Source organism: Bos grunniens, chromosome 5 (assembly GCF_055505025.1).
Source record: "Bos grunniens cultivar Pamir isolate PY7600 chromosome 5, Bosgru_T2T1.0, whole genome shotgun sequence".
NCBI classification, from domain to species: Eukaryota; Metazoa; Chordata; class Mammalia; order Artiodactyla; family Bovidae; genus Bos; species Bos grunniens.
Genome location: NC_141169.1, coordinates 12,676,669 through 12,699,177, shown reverse-complemented (window position 1 = coordinate 12,699,177; position 22,509 = coordinate 12,676,669). Strand labels below are relative to the sequence as shown.

Below are 22,509 nucleotides of genomic sequence, written 5' to 3'. Positions count from 1 at the left end.
GTGTATGATTCCCTTGCTTCTTTAATGGTTTTTTTTTTTTGCATGTATTTTTTTTGCATTAAGAACATACCATTATTTTCTTTAAGAGCTTTTTAAAAATGGCACCATAAAATATGTAGTCATCAGTAAATTGCTTATTTTTCCCATTCATTTGTATGCTTCGGCTGCACGGGTGCAGGAGGCCCTAGAGGAGCTATACGACGTTGAAGGTCAGGAAGGGCGGCGGTGAGGAGATACCCCTCATCCAGGGTAAGGAGCAACGGCTGGGCTTTGCTAGAGCAGCCATGAAGAGATACCCCACGCCCAAGGTAAGAGAAACCCAAGTAAGATGGTAGGTATTGCAAGAGGGCATCAGAGGGCAGACACACTGAAACCATACTCACAGAAAACTAGTCAATTTAATCACACTAGGACCACAGCCTTGTCTAACTCAATGAAACTAAGCCATACTCGTGGGGCAACCCAAGATGGGCGGGTCATGGTGGAGAGATCTGACAGAATGTGGTCCACTAGAGAAAGGAATGGCAAACCACTTCAGTATTCTTGCCTTGAGAACCCCATGAACAGGATGAAAAGGCAAAATGATAGGATACAGAAAGAGGAATTCCCCAGGTCAGTAGGTGCCCAATATGCTACTGGAGATCAGTGGAGAAATAACTCCAGAAAGAATGAAGGGATGGAGCCAAAGCAAAAAGAATACCCAGCTGTGGATGTGACTGGTGATAGACGCAAGGTCCAATGCTGTAAAGAGCAATATTGCATAGGAACCTGGAATGTCAGGTCCATGAATCAAGGCAAATTGGAAGTGGTCAAACAAGAGATGGCAAGAGTGAATGTCGACATTCTAGGAATCAGCAAACTGAAATGGACTGGAATGGGTGAATTTAACTCAGATGATCATTATATCTACTACTGCAGGCAGGAATCCATCAGAAGAAATGGAGTAGCCATCATGGTCAACAAAAGAGTTCGAAATGCAGTACTTGGATGCAATCTCAAAAACGACAGAATGATCTCTGTTCGTTTCCAAGGCAAACCATTCAATATCACAGTAATCCAAGTCTATGCCCCAACCAGTAACACTGAAGAAGCTGAAGTTGAACGGTTCTATGAAGACCTACAAGACCTTTTAGAACTAACACCCAAAAAAGATGTCCTTTTCATTATAGGGGACTGGAATGCAAAAGTAGGAAGTCAAGAAACACCTGGAGTAACAGGCAAATTTGGCCCTGGAATACGGAATGAAGCAGGGCAAAGACTAATAGAGTTTTGCCAAGAAAATGCACTGGTCATAACAAACACCCTCTTCCAACAACACAAGAGAAGACTCTACACATGGACATCACCAGATGGTCAACACCGAAATCAGGTTGATTATATTCTTTGCAGCCAAAGATGGAGAAGCTCTATACAGTCAGCAAAAACAAGACCAGGAGCCGACTATGGCTCAGATCATGAACTCCTTATTGCCAAATTCAGACTTAAATTGAAGAAAGTAGGGAAAACCACTAGACCATACAGGTATGACCTAAATCAAATCCCTTATGATTATACAGTGGAAGTGAGAAATAGATTTAAGGGCTTAGATCCGATAGATAGAGTGCCTGATGAACTATGGAATGAGGTTCGTGACCCTGTACAGGAGACAGGGATCAAGACCATTCCCATAGAAAAGAAATGCAAAAAAGCAAAATGGCTGTCTGGGGAGGCCTTACAAATAGCTGTGAAAAGAAGAGAAGCGAAAAGCAAAGGGGCAAAGGAAAGATGTAAGCATCTGAATGCAGAGTTCCAAAGAATAGCAAGAAGAGATAAGAAAGCCTTCTTCAGTGATCAATGCAAAGAAATAGAGGAAAACAACAGAATGGGAAAGACTAGAGATCTCTTCAAGAAAATCAGAGATACCAAGGGAACATTTCATGCAAAGATGGGCTCGATAAAGGACAGAAATTGTATGGACTTAACAGAAGCAGAAGATATTAAGAAGAAGTGGCAAGAATACACAGAAGAACTGTACAAAAAAGATCTTCACGACCCAGATAATCACGATGGTGTGATCACTGACCTAGAGCCAGACATCCTGGAATGTGAAGTCAAGTGGGCCTTAGAAAGCATCACTACAAACAAAGCTAATGGAGCTGATGGAATTCCAGTTGAGCTATTCCAAATCCTGAAAGATGATGCTGTGAAAGTGCTGCACTCAATATGCCAGCAAATTTGGAAAGCTCAGCAGTGGCCACAGGACTGGAAAAGGTCAGTTTTCATTCCAATCCCAAAGAAAGGCAATGCCAAAGAATGCTCAAACTACCGCACAATTGCACTCATCTCACAGGCTAGTAAAGTAATGCTCAAAATTCTCCAAGCCAGGCTTCAGCCTTATGTGAACCGTGAACTTCCTGATGTTCAAGCTGGTTTTAGAAAAGGAAGAGGAACCAAAGAGCAAATTGCCAACATCTGCTGGATCATGGAAAAAGCAAGAGAGTTCCAGAAAAACATCTATTTCTGCTTTATTGACTATTCCAAAGCCTTTGACTGTGTGGATCACAATAACTGTGAAATATTCTGAAAGAGATGGGACACCAGACCACCTGATCTGCCTCTTGAAAAAATTTGGGAAATCTGGTCAACCACTTGTAAAAGAATGAAACTAGAACACTTTCTACCACCATACACAAAAATAAACTCAAAATGGATTAAAGATCTAAACGTAAGACCATAAACTATAAAACTCCTAGAGGAGAACATAGGCAAAACACTCTCTGACATACATCACAGCAGGATCCTCTATGACCCACCTCCCAGAATATTGGAAATAAAAGCAAAAATAAACAAATGGGACCTAATTAACCTTAAAAGCTTCTGCACATCAAAGGAAACTATTAGCAAGGTGAAAAGGCAGCCTTCAGAATGGGAGAAAATAATAGCAAATGAAGCAACTGACAAACAACTAATCTCAAAAATATACAAGCAACTCCTACAGCTCAACTCCAGAAAAATAAATGACCCAATCAAAAAATGGGCCAAAGAACTAAATAGACATTTCTCCAAAGAAGACATACAGATGGCTAACAAACACATGAAAAGATGATCAACATCACTCATTATCAGAGAAATGCAAATCAAAACCACTATGAGGTACCATTTCACACCAGTCAGAATGGCTACGATCCAAAAGTCTACAAATAATAAATGCTGGAGAGGGTGTGGAGAAAAGGGAACCCTCTTACACTGTTGGTGGGAATGCAAACTAGTACAGACACTATGGAGAACAGTGTGGAGATTCCTTAAAAAACTGGAAATAGAACTGCCTTATGATCCAGCAATCCCACTGCTGGGCATACACACTGAGGAAACCAGAAGGGAAAGAGACACATGTACCCCAATGTTCATCGCAGCACTGTTTATAATAGCCAGGACATGGAAGCAACCTAGATGCCCATCAGCAGATGAATGGATAAGCAAGCTGTGGTACATATACACAATGGAGTATTACTCAGCCATTAAAAAGAATACATTTGAATCAGTTCTAATGAGGTGGATGAAACTGGAGCCTATTATACAGAGTGAAGTAAGCCAGAAGGAAAAACAGCAATACAGTATACTAACGCATATATATGGAATTTAGAAAGATGGTAACAATAACCCTGTGTACGAGACAGCAAAAGAGACAGTGATGTATAGAATAGTCTTATGGACTCTGTGGGAGAGGGAGAGGGTGGGAAGATTTGGGAGAATGGCATTGAAACATGTAAAATATCATGTATGAAACGAGATGCCAGTCCAGGTTCAATGCACGATACTGGATGCTTGGGGCTAGTGCACTGGGACGACCCAGAGGGATGGTATGGGGAGGGAGGAGGGAGGAGGGTTCAGGATGGGGAACACATGTATACCTGTGGTGGATTCATTTTGATATTTGGCAAAACTAAGACAATTATGTAAAGTTTAAAAATAAAATTAAATTTAAAAAAAATTTGTATGCAGGTCAGGAAGGAACAGTTAGAACTGGACATGGAACAACAGACTGGTTCCAAATAGGAAAAGGAGTCCGTCAAGGCTGTATATTGTTACCCTGCTTATTTAACTTATATGCAGAGTACATCATGAGAAATGCTGGACTGGAAGAAACACAAGCTGGAATCAAGATTGCCGGGAGAAATATCAATCACTTCAGATATGCAGATGACATCACCCTTATGGCAGAAACTGAAGAGGAACTCAAAAGCCTCTTGATGAAAGTGAAAGTAGAGAGTGAAAGAGTTGGCTTAAAGCTCAACATTCAGAAAACGAAGATCATGGCATCCGGTCCCATCACTTCATTGGAAACGGATGGGGAAACAGTGGAAACAGTGTCAGACTTTATTTTTCTGGGCTCCAAAATCACTGTAGATGGTGACTGCAGCCATGAAATTAAAAGACGCTTACTCCTTGGAAGGAAAGTCATGACCAACCTAGATAGCATATTCAAAAGCAGAGACATTACTGTGCCAACAAAGGTTCGTCTAGTCAAGGCTATGGTTTTTCCTGTGGTCATGTATGAATGTGAGAGTTGGACTGTGAAGAAGGCTGAGCACCGAAGAATTGATGCTTTTGAACTGTGGTGTGGGAGAAGACTCTTGAGAGTCCCTTGGACTGCAAGGAGATCCAACCAGTCCATTCTGAAGGAGATCAGCCCTGGGATTTCTTTGGAAGGAATGATGCTAAAACTGAAACTCCAGTACTTTGGCCACCTCTTTCGAAGAGTTGACTCATTGGAAAAGACTCTGATGCTGGGAGGGATTGAGGGCAAGAGGAGAAGGGGACGACAGAGGATGAGATGGCTGGATGGCATCACTGACTTGATGGATGTGAGACTCAGTAATCCCCAGGAACTGGTGATGGACAGGGAGGCCTGGCGTGCTATGATTCATGGGGTCGCAAAGAGTCAGACACGACTGAGCGACTGATCTGATCTGAATATTCCTTCATATGTTAGCACAGCAGCAGCTGGTTAAGTTTTACTGTGTACTTGCCCCCTTTACTCTGGTTGGGTATCACCATCATGGTGAGCCTGTTACTGATCCTGACAGGTACTGCTTGGGCATGACACATGGAGAAAAGGTTTAAAACTACTGCCTCAGCTCTTGCCTTAGTTCCTACCCTCAAGATCTATGTTGCCATAAGTGGTTCTGTAAGCCTGGCTCAAGCAGTGATTATTTTCTAACCATCCTCACTCTCTAGAAGTCTGGATGAATACACGGAAAAGATTCTAACACCTCTTAAAAACTGAAGAAGGGAAAGTCCTCCATGACCCCCTAGATGTTCTTGTAGGGATAAGAAAAATGACTATTTTTATAGGCCAATATAGTCAATCACTGATTTTATTTTAGCATCTGTTTTCAGACATTACTACCTTTCACAAAGGCTATTTTTGAGAATAGGAATGCATTATGATTCTGACACTATGAAAGAATCCAGGTTTCTCTGTGTTACAATAATGAGGCAGATGCCCCCTGACCACAGCTTGGTACCCCAGGTCCTTGGGAACACCTGCTGCTGCTGCTGCTGCTGCTAATTTGCTTCAGTCGTGTCCAATTCTGTGCGACCCCATGGACTGCAGTGCACCAGGCTCCTCCGCCATGGGATTCTCCAGGCAAGAGTACTGGAGTGGGTGCCATCGCCTTCTCTGTGGGAACACCTAGTGGTGAACAATTCTGCAGGAAGTCATCTTCATAATGTTGCTTCAAGGTAGAATTACAACATAAGAAAACTACCAGAGCTTCAATCCACTCTGAAAAGAGTGAAATTTGTAGTAAAATATTAATAGCCATATCTTCTTTTTAGTATAAATGGGTTATAATTGCAGTGTATTGTGTAGTGAGAGCATATTTAAAGGATCAGAAATGATGTGATGTATCTCACATTAGCTATTACTTAATGATGTTTTAAAGACTAGACGAGGACAGTAGAAAAGGAAATTTGAATGATACCCCTCAAAATGGTAATAATTTTAACACAAGAATATATAGGGAAATACTCTTATTACCTGCTTTATTCCACAGTATTCAGCAATACTGCTGATGAGTTCTGACATTGCCTGAACTTCGTGAGATTTTTTCAAATTCATAAACTCATCAAGTTTCACATTCTCATCTGAACAAAAATAAAACAAAATTAACATACTGCTACTAAAGAAATAAAATGTGGTAAGAAGCATCAGTTGATGATCATGTTTTCTGTAATTAAATATGAAAATAATACAGAGATCCTATTGTGGTTTCTATATGATAGATATCTACTAGTTTAGCTGTTATGAATCAAATTTGAATTAAAAAAATGAAAAAGACTCATATAACATTATTAAAAATGTTCCCTGAAATAGAAAACAATTAACTACAAAGGGAAAGACTGATAACTAGTCTACAATGATGGAAAAAAAATGCGGAGATTTATAACTAAGTTGTTTGTTTAATATGGTGCATAAGAAAATCAATTCATTTAGAACAGGTAAGTCTACCAGGGCTCATGATACAAGGTCTAACAAATTAAGAACACGTTGGAAATACAGACATATATGAATAGTATATTACTTCTAAATGCCTAAGAAACACACACACACACACAAACACACCTACCAGTTTTCTGTTTTTGATTTCCATGAAGGGCCACAAGAAGTTGATCAAAAGAAGTACATATCCCCAAGTTTTGTACAGAATAATACTTTGCAGCCAGAGCAAATGCTTCCACATTCACCAGCTTCTGGGAAGTTTCACAAAATATTTTTGGAAAATCAGTAACATCTAAAAAAATCAAGATACAAAGAGAAATGTTGGCAACAAAATAAGTAAATACTAGCTAATTGGTTGGAGATTTAAAAAACAGTCAATGAAAAACGAATATTGTCTATTAGTGCACATATATGCAATCTAGAAAGATGGTACTGATGAACCTACTTGCCGGGCAGCAATGGAAATGCAGACAGAAAACAGACTTGGGGACACAGGGGCAGGGGAAGGAGAGGCTGGGACAAATGGAGAGAGGAGCATGAAAACACATACTCTACCATATGTAAAACAGGTGCCCAGGGAGAATCTGCTGTATGACTCAGGAACTCAAACTGGGGCTCTCTAAAAACCTAGAGGGCTGGGAAGGGGTAATAGGCAGGAGGAAGGGACATATGCATGTTGCTGTTGTTTAGTCACTCAGTTGTGTCTGACTACATTACTTTGCCAACAAAGGTCCATCTAGTCAAGGCTATGGTTTTTCCAGTGGTCATGTATGGATGTGAGAGTTGGACTGTGAAGAAGGCTGAGTGCCGAAGAATTGATGCTTTTGAACTGTGGTGTTGGAGAAGACTCTTGAGAGTCCCTTGGACTGCAAGGAGATCCAACCAGTCCATTCTGAAGGAGATCAGCCCTGGGATTTCTTTGGAAGGAATGATGCTAAAACTGAAACTCCAGTACTTTGGCCACCTCATGCGAAGAGTTGACTCATTGGAAAAGACTCTGATGCTGGGAGGGATTGGGGGCAAGAGGAGAAGGGGACGACAGAGGATGAGATGGCTGGATGGCATCACTGACTCGATGGACGTGAGTCTGAGTGAACTCCGGGAGTTGGTGATGGATAGGGAGGCCTGGCGTGCTGCGATTCATGGGGTCGCAAAGAGTCGGACACGACTGAGCGACTGATCTGATCTGATCTGATGCTACCCCATGGACTGTAGCACACCAGGCTTCCCAGTCCTTCACCATCTTCCGGAGCTTGCTCAAACTCATGTCCATTCAGTCAGTGATGCCATCCAAACATCTTGTCCTGTGTCGTCTCCTTCTCTTCTTGCCTTCAATCTTCTTCAGCATCAGGGTCTTTTCTAATGAGTCAGCTCTTCACAACAGGTGGCCAAAGTATTGGCACTTCAGCTTCAGCATCAGCATCAGTCCTTTCAGTGAATATTGAGGGTTGATTTCCTTTAGGATGGACTGGTTGGATCTCCTTGCAGTCCAAGGGATTCTCAAGAGTCTTCTCCAACACCACAGTTCAAAAACATCAGTTTTTCAGCTCAGCCTTCCTTATGGTTCAACTCTAACATCTGTACATGACTACTGGAAAAACCATAGCTTTGACTAGACGGACCTTTGCTGCAAAGTAATGTCTCTGATCCTTAACATGCTGTCTAGGTTTGCACAGCTTTTCTTCCAAGGAGCAAGCATCTTTTAATTTCATGACTGTAGTCCTGTCCACAGTGATTTTGGAGCCTAGAAAAGTCTCTCACTGTTTCCATTGTTTCCCAGTCTATTTGCCATAAAGTCATGGGAATGGATGCCATGATCTTCATTTTTTGAATGTTGAGTTTTAAGCCAGCTTTTTCACTCTCTTCTTTCACCTTCATCATGAGGCTCTTTAGTTTCTCTTTGCTTTTTGCCATAAAGGTGGCGTCATCAAATATGCAAGGTTACTGATATTTCTTCCACCAATCTTGATCCCAGCTTGTGCTTCATCCAGCCTGGCATTTTGCATGATATACTCTGCATATAAGTTAAATAAGCAGGGTGACAATATGCAGCCTTGACGTACTCCTTTCCCAGTTTTGAATCAGTCTGTTGTTCAAAATCAGGTTCTAACTGTCGCTTCTTGTCCTGCATACAGGTTTCTTAGGAGGCAGGTGGTCTGGTAGTTCCATCTATTTAAGAATTTTCCACAGTTTGTTGAGATCCACAGTCACAGGCTTTGGCATAGTCAATGAAGCAGAGGTAGATGTTTTTCTGGAATTATCTTGCTTTTTCTCTGATCCAATGGATGTTGATAATTTGATCTTTGGTTCCTCTGCCTTTTCTAAATCCAGCTTGAACATCTGGAAGTTCACGGTTCACATACTTTTGAAGCCTAGTTTGAAGGATTTTGAGCATTACTTTGCTAGCGTGTGAGATGAGTGCAATTGTGCAGTAGTATGAACATTCCTTGGTGTTGCTCTTTTTGGGGACTGGAATGAAAACTGACCTTTTCCAGTCCTGTGGCCACTGCTTAGTTTTCCAAATTTGCTGGCATATTGACTGCAGCACTTTAAAGCATCATCTTTTAGCATCTGAAATAGCTCAACTGCAATTCCATTACCTCCACTAGCTTTGTTCATAGTGATGCTCTCTAAGGCCCACTTGACTTTGCACTCCTGGATGTCTGGGTCTAGATGAGTGATCACACCATTATGTTTATCCTGGTATTAAGATCTTTTTCATATAGCTCTTCTGTGTATTGTTGTCATCTCTTCTTAATACCCTCTGCTTCTGTAGGTACATACCATTTCTGTCCTTTATCGAGCCCATCTTTGCATGAAATGTTCCCTTGGTATCTCTAATTTTCTTTAAGAGATCCCTAATCTTTCCCATTCTATTGTTTTCCTCTACTTCTTTGCATTGATCACTTAGGACAGCTTTCTTATCTCTCCTTGCTATTCTTTGGAATTCTGCATTCAGATAGATATATCTTTCCCTTTCTTCTTTGCCTTTTGCTTCTTGTCTCTTCTCAGCTATTTGTAAGGCCTTCTCAGACAACCATTTTGCTTTTTTGTATTTCTTTTTCTTGAGGATTGTTTTGATCACCACCTCCTGCACAATGTCACGAACCTCTGTCCATAGTTCTTCAGGCACTCTGTCTACCAGATCTAATTCCTTGAATCTATTTGTCACTTTCACTGTATAATTATAAGGGATCTGATTTAGGTCATACCTGAATGGTCCAGTGGTTTTCCCTACTTTCTTCGATCTAAGTCTGAATTTTGCAATAAGGAGTTCATGATCTGAGCCTCAGTTAGCCCCTGGTCTTGTTCTTGCTGACTGTATAGAGCCTCTCCATTTATATCTATGGCTAATTCATGTTGATGTATGACAGAAACCAACACAATACTATAAACAATTATCCTTTCATTAAAAATAAATAAATTTTTAAAAACTATAAAAAAATGAAAAACATTGATCTTACAACAAATTACATTTTCATTTTGGTGTGAGTTTTGAAAATACCACTAATGGTTCCATTATATTTATTATTTAAACTATTAGCTATTTATTTGTAGCAGCTAGTTTTCTCATAATACACTATACACATATATACTTAGATTCCACATATAATTTGGTATTTTTGTTGTTGATCTTTCAAAAACCAAGAAAAGAAAGAAGGAAAGAAAAACATTTAAAACCATGCTAAACTGAAATATGGTCATTAGATTTATGAATGATCCTGGCGGACATACAACCATATATTTAAAGAAGGTAGTCCATCCAATGCTGTTACACCCTGTCCACACTGCAGGTGGAACAACAGCAATATTTTCAATGGTGAAAGTGAAAGTTGCTCAGTCACGTCTGACTCCTGTGACCCCGTGGACTTTACAGTCCATGGAGTTCTCCAGGCCAGAATACTGGAGTTGGTAGCCTTTCCCTTCTTCAGGGGATCTTCCCAAGCCAGGGACTGAACCCAGGTCTTCCTCATTGCAGGCAGATTCTTTACCAGCTGAGCCACAAGGGAAGCCCAAGAATACCAGAGTGGGTAGCCTATCCCTTTCCAGCGGAACTTTCCTACCCAGGAATCAAACCAAAGTCTCCTGCACTGCAGGCAGATACTTTACCAATTGAACTATCAAAGAAGCCCTTTAATGGTATAAATGTTACTATAAAAAAGTCCCTGCACCCTGATTCACTGGACCATGTAGACCTATGAGTGGTGTTTTTGTATGTGTGTGCATGTGTGTTTGTTCAATAAACTCTCAATATAGTTCTAAAATTAATCAGGTTATGACTATGTGATTATGTAAAAACTGTTCATTTTCTCCCAATGTCAGTTTACAGCAGACGTTGTCTAAACTTCATATAGAAACTACTGATAGCTGCCCAGTGCTTTAGCAGAGCAAACCACCACTCTTTAAACACCCCGTGTCCCTCTCTGTGTGAGGATCATACACCCTATTGAACTCAGATGTGGCTGCATCTCACTAAGGTGATTGAACTATGCCATTTTCAGGCAGAAGTTTTAAAAACATCAAAAAATTCACTATACTTTCTTTGCCTAGAACTGTAATTGTAAAGACATGTCAAAATAGAACCTCCCTCAACCTGAGTCCCCAAGAGATGACAAGAAAGACATCGCTGCTGTCAAACTACAAGGAACATGCAGTCAGTATACATGAAAAATAAACATCACTGTTTTCAGTCACTGAGTCTTTAGGTTTATTACTGCAGCATAATCTTGCCTATTCCAACGAACACACATAATATAGATTTGCTCTTTATTTGTTCAGTTTCATTTGTCTATAGCCACTTTTAATGCATGTTAATTTATTTTTCAAAGTTTTTTCAAAAAAAGCATTCTGATTTATAGGCAGTAGCTCAAAGAAACTCTTTGGATAGAGTAGTTCATTTTCAAGTCCATTTACCAAAAAAATATTTTTAATAATCAAAAAACACATCTAGTGGTTAAATAAAATATTTAAAATGATCACTTCACAAAAGCATGGTGCAATTTAGGGAACAACTTAGGTTCTACCAGACAAACCGCAATATATGCTATGAAATTTTTTCTAGCATTGATGATCCTCCAAAGTTACCTATGAAATTATAAAAACCTATTTAAACATGAAAAGCAATGATGCTTCCTGGCAAAAATTAAAAGCAAGAAAACTGATGAGGGTTTACAGAATGCTAACTGAAAACTACATGTTTAAGACAGTACTGTTTGAAAGTTAATATCTATAAGTTGATAGTATTACTAGCAATATTTACTAAATTAACAAGAAAATTAGCAGAGATGTATAATCTCCATTTCTGAAGCAATTAAGTAGAAATTTAAACTATAAGATTACTACAAGTTTATTTTAAATACATTTTGTATATTATATAAAGTTCTTTGGACATTTTACAAACTGAATTTACTAATGCAGCCAAAAGTAATAAAATCTACATCACAATATTTAGGCATGATACAGTGGGGAAAACTCAGTCAACTATTAAGTGAGTCTCAGTTTTAAGGGCAGTCTCAACATCCCTACGTACCAGGGCTACAAATTCTTAGAGTGTGATAGAAATAAGAGCATTAAATCTCAGAGTGCAGAGGGACTATTAAAGTAGTCAGTTATTGGACAAGGTTGCCAACAGAAAGAAATGTGATGTTTCTGTTGGAAAAGTAAATGTTCACAGCAATTTAACTACTGAATCAATCCTACTGAAAATATATGAAAAAATTCCCATCCAAGTCAAATTAATCCCGTTAATTTGTTTTTAATTATAGGCCTCTTAGTAATTTCAGAAATTTGGAGATCCAAACTGCAAAGAGACTAAATTTTTATTAATTTACTTATATAAAAAAGTGTTCTGATTCAGTCCTGTTGTTTGAGGCTACACCAGTTTATTCAGATAATCTAGAAATCTGTGAAAAAATTTTTTTGAGTTACGAAAATAAAGCTTTTGTGACTTTGTTTTCAAATGATCCAACCTGTAACTTCCATTATTTAAGATGTTTAGAGATTCGGAGAAAGAGAGGTATCAACGGTCACCTTCACTGCCATTTCTGAAACAGTAAGTCCATTGGGATAGAAATGGTGTCTGCATCTGCATAGTGCATTCCCAGGTACCTGTATACTGAGCTTGGGTTTGGCAACTAGCAAAACAGAAACCACAGTGTTACTCAACTTGTTATTTAATTAATTCTTGATTAGTTAAACTTTGTACCCAAGAAAAGCTTCATTTTTAAATTTGATGCCTGTTGCACCTGCATATTATGTGGCTTGATTACTTTGCCAATATCTCCCTCTACTGGAATTATCTGCTCTGCTTTATTACATGCTTTGTTTTTATCTACTCTTATTTTTCTGTCCACCCACAGAAGTTTCTTACAAGACAGATTAGACACAAGTTTCTTACAAGACAGAAGTGTCTTACAAGACTTGGGCATGAGAGAGCAAAAACAGCAAAGAGGCAAGGGAGAAGTTAATTCTATTAAATATGAGATCAGGATATCTCTGAGTACTTTTTTTTACAGCAGAGACCAATGTACAAGGAAAGAAAGGTTATACATACACATGTTGGATTATGAAAATCTCAAAGTAGAGAAATAAATAATAATGTTTCAAAGCTAGAAATAAAATAGAAACAATCAATGAATATATAATTTTAATATAAATAAAATTTCAAAACTAAATGTCTGATATTTTACTACACTATTACCTAGCACTTTTAAGAGGACAGTTAGGATTCACAATTATCTCATCACTATTACTGCTAACATTTATTGTACATATACTACCTCTTAGGCGCTGTGCCAAACAATTGATATTTAATGGAAAAGACTTATCAGCTAGTTATATTGTGCTCCTATCCACACTTACAGAGGAAGAAATCAACACTTAGAGGGGCTGCAATTTAGCCAGGTTCCCACAAACACTAAGTAGCAAGGCATGTGGGCCAAGGCTGTGTTCCCACATTCAATCAACATGCCACAGTGGTGAGTTGGGTGGACAAGAAACAAACTCAGGAAAGACAGCATTTAAAAAAGTTCCGGGCAGATCTGTCAGAATAAGTTAACAAGAATTCCCTCTGGCAGAGATCAATAATGGTAATATCTTAAGATAGGTTCAAACTCATTTTATCTTCTTAATCATTTCACTGTCCTCACTCCCCCCAATAGCTTCCTCTTTACCACAAGTGATTTCAAGATTAAGACATTAAAGAGTAATTTCTACATATAAAACAACTGATAAGTCCCTGAAAAGTAAACGTTTTTATGATGCTGTTGTGGTTTTCTGTTTGTGCAAACTAAGCACCCCACTGTTTCACGCCTAGGTGGAAAGCTGTAACACCTTGCACACAGCAGGTACTCAGTAAGTAGGGAATGAATGAATGGATAGATGCAAGCAATTCCTCAGTGCATTTACTACTGTGGCACCACCAGGCACACTGGGAGAAAGAAATTCTAAGATTCTGTGGTAGCAGTCATCACTGAGGCCACTATGAAGACTTCAAGAGTACTGCCAAGCCGGTTGGAAGAGCATAAATCCTCATCTCAGCCCTGATGTTCACCATCGCAAGGGGAGACAAAAGTGATTTAGAACATTTAGAAAAGTGAGGTAAGATAAAATGCAGCTATGTGCTAAATTCTGACGTTTACCTGTGTTATAAGGGTTAGGGCAAAGGTCACGACTGTTATAATCACACAGCCTGAAAATTTCCTATGGTCCAGACTTTCAGGAAGACATCAACAGTGCCCTCTTATTACAATAGAAATGTTATGGACTCACTGCTACATAATGACCTACCGATGTCTCCAATTCAAAAGGCCCCAAACTGAAATGAACCTTCTTATGCTCACCAAAACTTCCCCTCCTCCTATTTCCTCTCCTGTTTAACACTGGCATCAGTCACCCAGTGCTGACGTTAAAAATCTTTACATCATCAATGCTCCTTGCTCCCTCAATCCACATATCCAGTCACCCATTAATCCTAATGGAACAATGTCTTGCATTTGGAACCGCCCCCCTTTAACTTGCCCATCACTGCCACGTTTCAGATTCTATTAACACCACCACTGTTACCGAAATAGTAATTTTTTTTTTTCCTTAGCAATAAAACTTCCAAAGCACAATGCTCAGTGTTGGTTGAGATGAATTTTACATGTTTCCTAAAATGGAAATTTAAAGTTGATGCAAGTTTAATTACACATTTGAAAGCATTTCCACAAGAGTTGACTTTAGGCTTCAATCTTTTATACTTGTTTACCAGACTTCAATCAAAAGTTAAAGCTGTCTTGCTGAAGTATGAAAATTAAACATGGGGTATATTAAATTTTATGAATGCTTAAATATACCCATAACCTTATAATCTATGTAAGACAGAAAGAGAATATATACTGTGGCCTTTTAAAATAAATCAATATATGTTACTCAATTATGTGCTAGGAAACTTTTTACAAAAGCTCCAGCATAATTTATGGTTGCATATGAAATGAAAAAAAATGTTATCTCAAGACTAAACCGTGCTCTTAGAAAGTATGATATAATTAACAAGAAATTGATATGCATATCCTTACTGTGCCAACATTACATCACAATGAATGTATAAAGTACATGGAACAATTTCAAAAGCATTTTTACATTTAATTATTTATACAACTAGGAAAATCAGTTTTTACTCTAATATTTCTTAGAGTAAATACACAGTATTTAATAGACCATTTTCATAGTTTAATTTGAAGGAAATAAAAACAACTTACAAAACAACAGCAGTTTAGGAAACTGATTTGGTATATAAAAAATAAATAAAAATAAGTAAAAAATATATCTTTCAAGATGTCACACGGGATGCACTTACTCAGGCCTTCCTCTTGTTTTTTCCTCTGATACCATTTTCCCTCAGATATTTTCCTTCAAGTCTCTGTTCAAATGTCACCATTTCAGTGAAAACGTCTCTGACAACCCTATTTAAAGCTGCAACTTCTCTCAGCTCTCATTCCTCACTGATCTTCATCAGTGTTTTATAGTACTTATCATCATGTGACATAGCAATATGCTAAAGGACACAGATCTTTGTTCATTGCTGTGTCCTGAGGAAACCTCGAATGATTTCCTATCATAGCAGGCACTCAATGACTAGAATGGGTACACGAATAAGCAAGAACTAGGTGTGAATTCTGGTTCTCAGACTGTCTCTCCCTCTATGGCCATGAGTAATCTATTTATCCGTTATAAGACTTGACACCTGCATCTATAAAATAGGGGCAAATATCTATTTTACAATATTTTAAGGAACACACGCATACATAAGCACATACGTGTGTGTGTGTGTACTCAGGGACTCAGTCCCTTTGTGGCCCCGTGAGCCCTGCCAGGCTTTCCTGTCCATGGGATTTTCCCAGCAAGAAAATGGAGGTTGCTATTTCCTCCTCCAGGTTATCTTCCCAACCCAGGGATCAAAACCCATGTCTCCTGCATTAGCAGGCGGATTCTTTACCACTGAGCCATCAGGGAATCATAAGCACGTGTACAAATATGAGAATATTCACACACATATACTTGGAGAAGGAAATGGCAACCCACTCCAGTATTCTCGCCTAGAGAATCCCATGGACAGAGGAGCCTGGCAGGTTACAGTCCATGGGATTGCAAGAGTCGGACACGACTTAGTGACTAAACCACCAAACCAGACATATACTTACATGTATATATGTATTTGTGTACATATACACTCATCCAAAAACAGCCTAGAATACAGTAGACAACTCCTAAACCACTACATCCAGACTAAGTAACTGAGCCTCCTAACATGACACTTGGGACTTTGTTAGAAAAATATGGGGGTAGAAAATACTCAAACATTAGGCGGAGTACCATATAGGCTACTAGAGAAGAACTTGTAACAATGACCAATACAGTTTCTAAATACAAGGCCTGCTGGGAAAAAGGACGTTTGGATTCTAGAAATTGGATGCAAGTCCTCAATCATTAGGATGAAAGCATGAGTAGAGACAGGTAAGCTACAATTTGAGGTACAAGTCTAAGAGCTGGCACTGGGTTTTGTAGAATAAGTAAGATGAAAGCAAGAACTTCTCAGTACATGGCAGCCCATGGTCAGCAGTGGGCACCATGTCCTAGAATCAGCTTGAAAGCTCAAGAGAGAATATTATTACCAATGACACTTTTTACTGATTTTGATATGAAATTTGGTAGCTAGGTTATAATCCTCACCATGCTTTAGAGACCTAATATAGAGGTGAAGTCTGCTTTACTATAATGTTTTAATTTCCTTTATCAGAAGTCTCTCTTTTCAGAAAATAACCAAAATCAAGAGACAGATGATGAGAAATTCTACAACTTCAAACTCCATTTAAAATTAGAAGCACTGAGAGATAAATTAAATGTTTGTAAATATTTTCTGAAAAATAAATTCAATTTAAAAAGTCAAATATGATTTTGTTAGTAAAATACCAAATAAATTCTAGACTCTAAAACTTTAAAAACTGCTTGATCGTTGTAAAGAATGCTTTAAAAGTGAACCCTTACTGCAGTATGTGCTTAAATCAATCTCTCGGTTCTTCTCTTGTTTCTACCACAGACATCTCATTTCCTATTTCAGGTGTTGTTTTCTGAACACCAGTGTAAGCTCCACTGCCCCACAATACCTCAAGGATGGCAGTATCTTAGTAATTAACACTGCTATTGATCTCTTACTGAGAAGACCAATATTTCCTTTCTATACACACATTGACTTGAGCCTAGACTTCCAGGCTTTCAAGAATTAAAAAAAAGACTTTCCAGTTTGTTTATTATTGAGGCAGGAAAAATAAAGGACTTTCTGTCCCAAGTAAACAGTAATTGTAAATATAATTAAATTGCTACTAAGAAATTTTTAGAGCGTAAAAAGTCACACCTCTCCCTTAAAATTGTACTTTTCTCTATTGTGTATTTCATTAACTTGAGTTTAATTTTATCTGCTATTCTTATTCAAAATTCCATTACCTCCATTTCAACATTAGCACAAAATAAATGGGTGTCTATTCTACTATTTCTTAACTGAATACAGTTATAATCATTTGCCCAGCAAAAAGAACGTGCAAAAGGAATTTCCATTAAATATACACTTTCTCTATCTAGTTCCTACCATAACTCCAGCAGATCTTGCTCTTTACTTAATTCTTGTAAATGTATAATTTACATTATAATTCATTATATATATTGATGTGTATAATTCATTAAAAAAAAAAGATCAATTTTATTCTTTAGGGGCCATTATTCAAGGCGGTTGCAGAATAGAGAATAAGCAAAAAAATGCCCACCTAACTTTACATTTACATTCACCATTCTGATTTTAATCATCAAATAAGAGGAAGAATTCGGTTTCAGTAATTGTCATTGGTGTTGCCTAAAGATACTGGTCAGATATTCTGCAGTTACATCTGAAACACAGTTCCCCTCACATGGGAAGTTTCAGAACTTCATAAAGATTAGTGAAAGAAAATTCTGGAAATATACATCATAATAAGGAACAAAAAGTGACAAGGAAAAAAAGAGTAAGTACAAGTACTGGTCTAAATCAAGATGAAGTCACAAAGTTTTATAACACTAAAAATGCTTTCAACCAGTGGTCCCTATCCTGAGGTCTAAGAGCTACAGAAGCTTACGAATCACCTAAAGCCGTCTGTAAAGTGTTACGTCCATTTGTGAGCGTACATGCCTTTTTCCTAAGGAAGAGGTACTATAGCATTCATGTGAATTAGCCTTTTATGGGATCTGTGACCTAAGAGATTAAGAATCACTATCTTTTACTGTTTCCTCACCTTTTACTTTGCCCAATGTTAATACTATAACAGACAATTCAACTAAGTACTTTTCCCCTGGCTTCTCGAGATCATTTTAAATATTTAAAACAACCTAAAATTATTCTGTTATCACTGATAGAGCTATTAATTCTTAATACAAATTTCACAGTTTTAAAATTAATCCAACCCTGAAAAGATAATCCCTTTCTTTCCAGTATTTCTAGTATTAAACAGATCTTCTCTTATTGTTGATGGTCTAAGTTACTAGTCTTGAGTCTTTTAGATAATACCCATCTAACAAAAAAACATAAATAATATGAGCTACCAAAACATACAGGTCAGTCTGTTTCATTTGACAAAATATATGTTAATCACACTAAATAGTTTTAATTTGCACAATCTAAATTTCAATTTCTAATGAAGGTAAGGTAGATATCTTTTTGTGTAATTCCAGAGATAGCCTAAATGACACATACGACCACCTAATCCAGAAGAATGAAGCACATATTTTCTTTTTGACTAAAAATATAAATTAAAAATTCACACACTAGGTGAACAGAAGAATGAAAGGAAGATTGAAAAAAAAAAAGCAGAAATAGAAATAAATTACACTGTTAAAGTTTGTGAGGTTAAAAACAACCCTCCCAATCAAAAAAAAAAAAATATTTTAAGATAATAACAAAATTATACTTCCAGATATCTTTTTTTAAAATATTGGGGTGTAAAGGTGATTTACATTATTAAATCTGTCTTTGGTAGAAAATATTATAAAGTATTAAGGAGTATGAAAAGTTTATAAATGGAGCTTTGTAGACAAAAGGATAGATTCACTGTATTTAGATAACACCTTCATAATCAACAGAGTAGTCACTTAAGAATAATAATTTTTGAGAAATACCTGTTGATAAAGATAGAGCCATGTATGGTGAAATTCTGAACAAACTGTACAAATACTGTCATTTTTTAAATTAAAAAAATAGTTGTCATGGAAGATTACTTCAATTGTCATTAAAATAACATAAAAATTCCTGAGAAACACACAGAAAAGAATAAAACAACAAAAGAGAAACAGCTTGACATGTGAGGGGCGTGGAGGGGAAGGGAAGAATTAGAATTTTATTGTGGAGAATTATAAAATTAACCTGTGAAACAATACAAAAATTCAAATACTTACAGCAGGATGCTTAACATTTCAAATATAAACAATGTTGAAAAATCTATTTAGAAAATGAAATCAACTACTTTTGGATAAAAGCAGTCTCACATAGTTGGAAATTTAATTTTTAAAAAAAACCTTAAAGATTGAAAAGCGTTTTCTTGGGCAGTGCTCAGACTGCAGATTTTCACATATCACTTAATCTAGAAAGAATATAATAATTCTCTGACCACATCAAATAGGAAGAAAGTAGAATAAAATTCTGCAAAAGAAAGGAATATTTCATTCATCTTTCCATTTGTTTTGTATTACAAGTACTATGTCTTTTACCTTCCTTATGGGAATGTGAATTTTTGGAGCTAGATTATGCCTTCTACACTTTCCCATTCACCCATAACACCTAGCAGAGTGTTAAGTCTAAGAAGATGCTTAGACTAATACTTAGAAGTAGAGGGAAGCCTGGCAAGCTGCAGTCCATGGGGTCGCAAAGAGTCAGATGTGACTGAGCCACTGAACAACAAACAAGAAGATGCTAAGTAATGTTTGCAAAAATAAATTAGGTTATAAAAATAGTCAGGCACCCAGAGGTCATAAGGTTTAGAGAGAGTCCTTAAGAACTATTCTTAAGTCAATGACCACAGCACGTTCTGAAGAATACTGATCCTGCAGAGGTCAGAGAAGAGATGCTCCAGGACTGCCCACCCCTTCCTCTCAAATATCAATAGAATTAAATTCGCTTTAGTCACTTCTGGGTCTTTATAGCCCAGAGCAGTGATAATTTATACTACTCAAATAAAACATGGGAGCTAATTCTAAAAATCTAAGGTGGTATGTGAATGGTTGGGGTCAATGAATGTGAATCCTTAAATATCTCTATTTGGGTGACCTCAAACACAATATATCTAGAACTGAATGCGTTATTTCCCCAACCAGCTCCCTCAGCTGATTTTCCTAATTTTGCTAATGGTACCATTCATTATTATTCTTCAAGATATTCCCACAATCAATCTCTTGAAATTAGCTTTGATTTCCCCATTTCTTTGAACCATATATAAAAAAGAGTCACCTTTTTTTAAAGAGTGACTAAAAAAGAGTCACCAAAAAAGACTCAGGCCTTCATTGTGATCATGAATTTAACAAGAGGAACTAATAAAATCTGGAGGTAAATACTTTGTCATTATATTTTGTGCACTAGAAGCAACACCAGATGTCTTTTACCCAGATGATCCACAGCTATCTTTGGTTCTTGGTCTCCTTTCAGAATGTGAAGCAAACTCCTGAATACATTTTCAGGGGTACATGGAAAGTGCCTGAAGTCCACAAACCAAGAGCCATAATCTTTAGAACTTTGGGGAGCCACATCTTTTTTTCTTTTAAGAGAAGCTGCAATTCTAGACTTGTGTGAGTGAGCTAAAAAAAAATATATATATATATGTGTGTGTGTGTGTGTGTGTGTGTGTGTGTGTGTCATTCAAGAGATGTTTATAAGCCATATGAGATAGGCTGGCTCTTCTTCTGCCTCCGTTATTGACGCACACCCTAGACATCTTCTTAGATGAGGAAGTTGATGCTTCCTCATTGTACAACTAAATGCCCTGTGCAAGTTCAGTTCAGTCACTCAGTCGTGCCCAACTCTTTGTGACCCCGTGGACCACAGCACTCCAGGCCTCCCTGTCCATCACCAACTCCTGGAGTTTACCCAAACTCACGTCCATTGAGTCCGTGATGCCATCCAACCATCTCATCCTCTCTCATCCTCTTCTCCTCCTGCCTTCAATCTTTCACAGCATCAGGGTCTTTTCAAATGAGTCAGCTCTTCGCATCAGGTAGCCAAAGTATTGGAGTTTCAGCTTCAGCATCAGTCCTTCCAATGAACACATTAGGTAGGAAGCATCACTATGAACAAAGCTAGTGGAGGTGATGGAATTCCAGTTGAGCTATTTCAAATCCTGAAAGATGATGCTGTGAAAGTGCTGCACTCAATATGCCAGCAAATTTGGAATACTCAGCAGTGGCCACAGGACTGGAAAAGGTCAGTTTTCATTCCAATCCCAAAGAAAGGCAATGCCAAAGAATGCTCAAACTACCACACAATTGCACTCATCTCACACGCTAGTAAAGTAATGCTCAAAATTTTCCAAGAAAGGCTTCAGCAAGACGTGAACCATGAACTTCCAGATGTTCAAGCTGGTTTTAGAAAAGCCAGAGGAACCAGAGATCAAATTGCCCTGTGCAAGACACACAGCTAATCAGAGTCAGATATGAACTAGAACCCAGTCTTCTGACTCTCAGTCTATTCACCTCTACGTGAGGAAAGCAGAATATGGAAATGATGGCTAATGTTTATTAAATGCCCACTCAGTTATGTGCCAGGTTTTAACAGGTTATCTCTTTGACTTCTACACAACCCTTTCAGACAGTAATTATGATTTCCATTTTTTAAATGAAGAAACTGAGGCTCAAAAGCTTTACTAATTCACACAAGATTCTACTCTGTCCATGGAATTTTTCAGAAAAGGCAAAGATACTGGAGTGGGTTGCCATTTCCTTCTCCAGGGGATCTTCCCAACCCAGGGATTGAACCCCAGTCTCCCACACTGCTGGCAGACTCTTTACCGTCTGAGCCACCAGGGAAGCCCACACAGGATTACACAGCACTAGAGTAACAGAGACAGGATTCAAGGCTGTATGTGACAATCACAAAACCATATTCTGTACATGCTGTCTCCTATTTGCTTACACTATCAGCTGAGGTTACAGCTGGAGAAAAGATAGTAAATAACATCGAAGGTGAAGAGCTTTGTTTTGCAGGAAATGAAAACCCACTAGATGACTTTTGAGTAAAGGAACAACAAGACAAGAACTATGATTCTGGAAGATAACTGGAAAGCAGTTTGAATGGAGAAGCAATTGAAATAGTCTGAAAGTGAGAACAATTTGGAAGTTATTGCTAAAATTTTTTCACAAGATTGAAAAAGGAGGGAGCTGAACTATTTGTTATGGGAAGCAGCAGATGCAAGAGAAATGGAGGACGAAGAGCTGGCAGATTATGAGCCAATGTAATAAGAAGATTGCTAATGTCATTT

At 37.9% G+C, this 22,509-nt stretch overlaps 1 protein-coding gene across 14 annotated transcripts in view; it reads right to left on the bottom strand.

Annotated features, from left to right (window-relative positions):
* The window catches only part of METTL25 (methyltransferase like 25), a 142,421-nt gene that overhangs the window by 113,556 nt on the left and 6,356 nt on the right, over positions 1–22,509 (bottom strand). For all 14 annotated transcript variants that reach the window (XR_015163464.1, XR_015163462.1, XR_015163463.1 and 11 more), the window contains exons 2-3: positions 6,612–6,776; positions 6,023–6,129 (exon numbers count right to left, since the gene is read on the bottom strand). Coding sequence is in view for 10 of the 14 variants with exons in the window: in XM_086398892.1 (XP_086255018.1) it covers positions 6,023–6,129; positions 6,612–6,776 (272 nt within the window). In the remaining 4 variants the exon portion in view is untranslated. The remainder of the gene's footprint in view (positions 1–6,022; positions 6,130–6,611; positions 6,777–22,509) is intronic.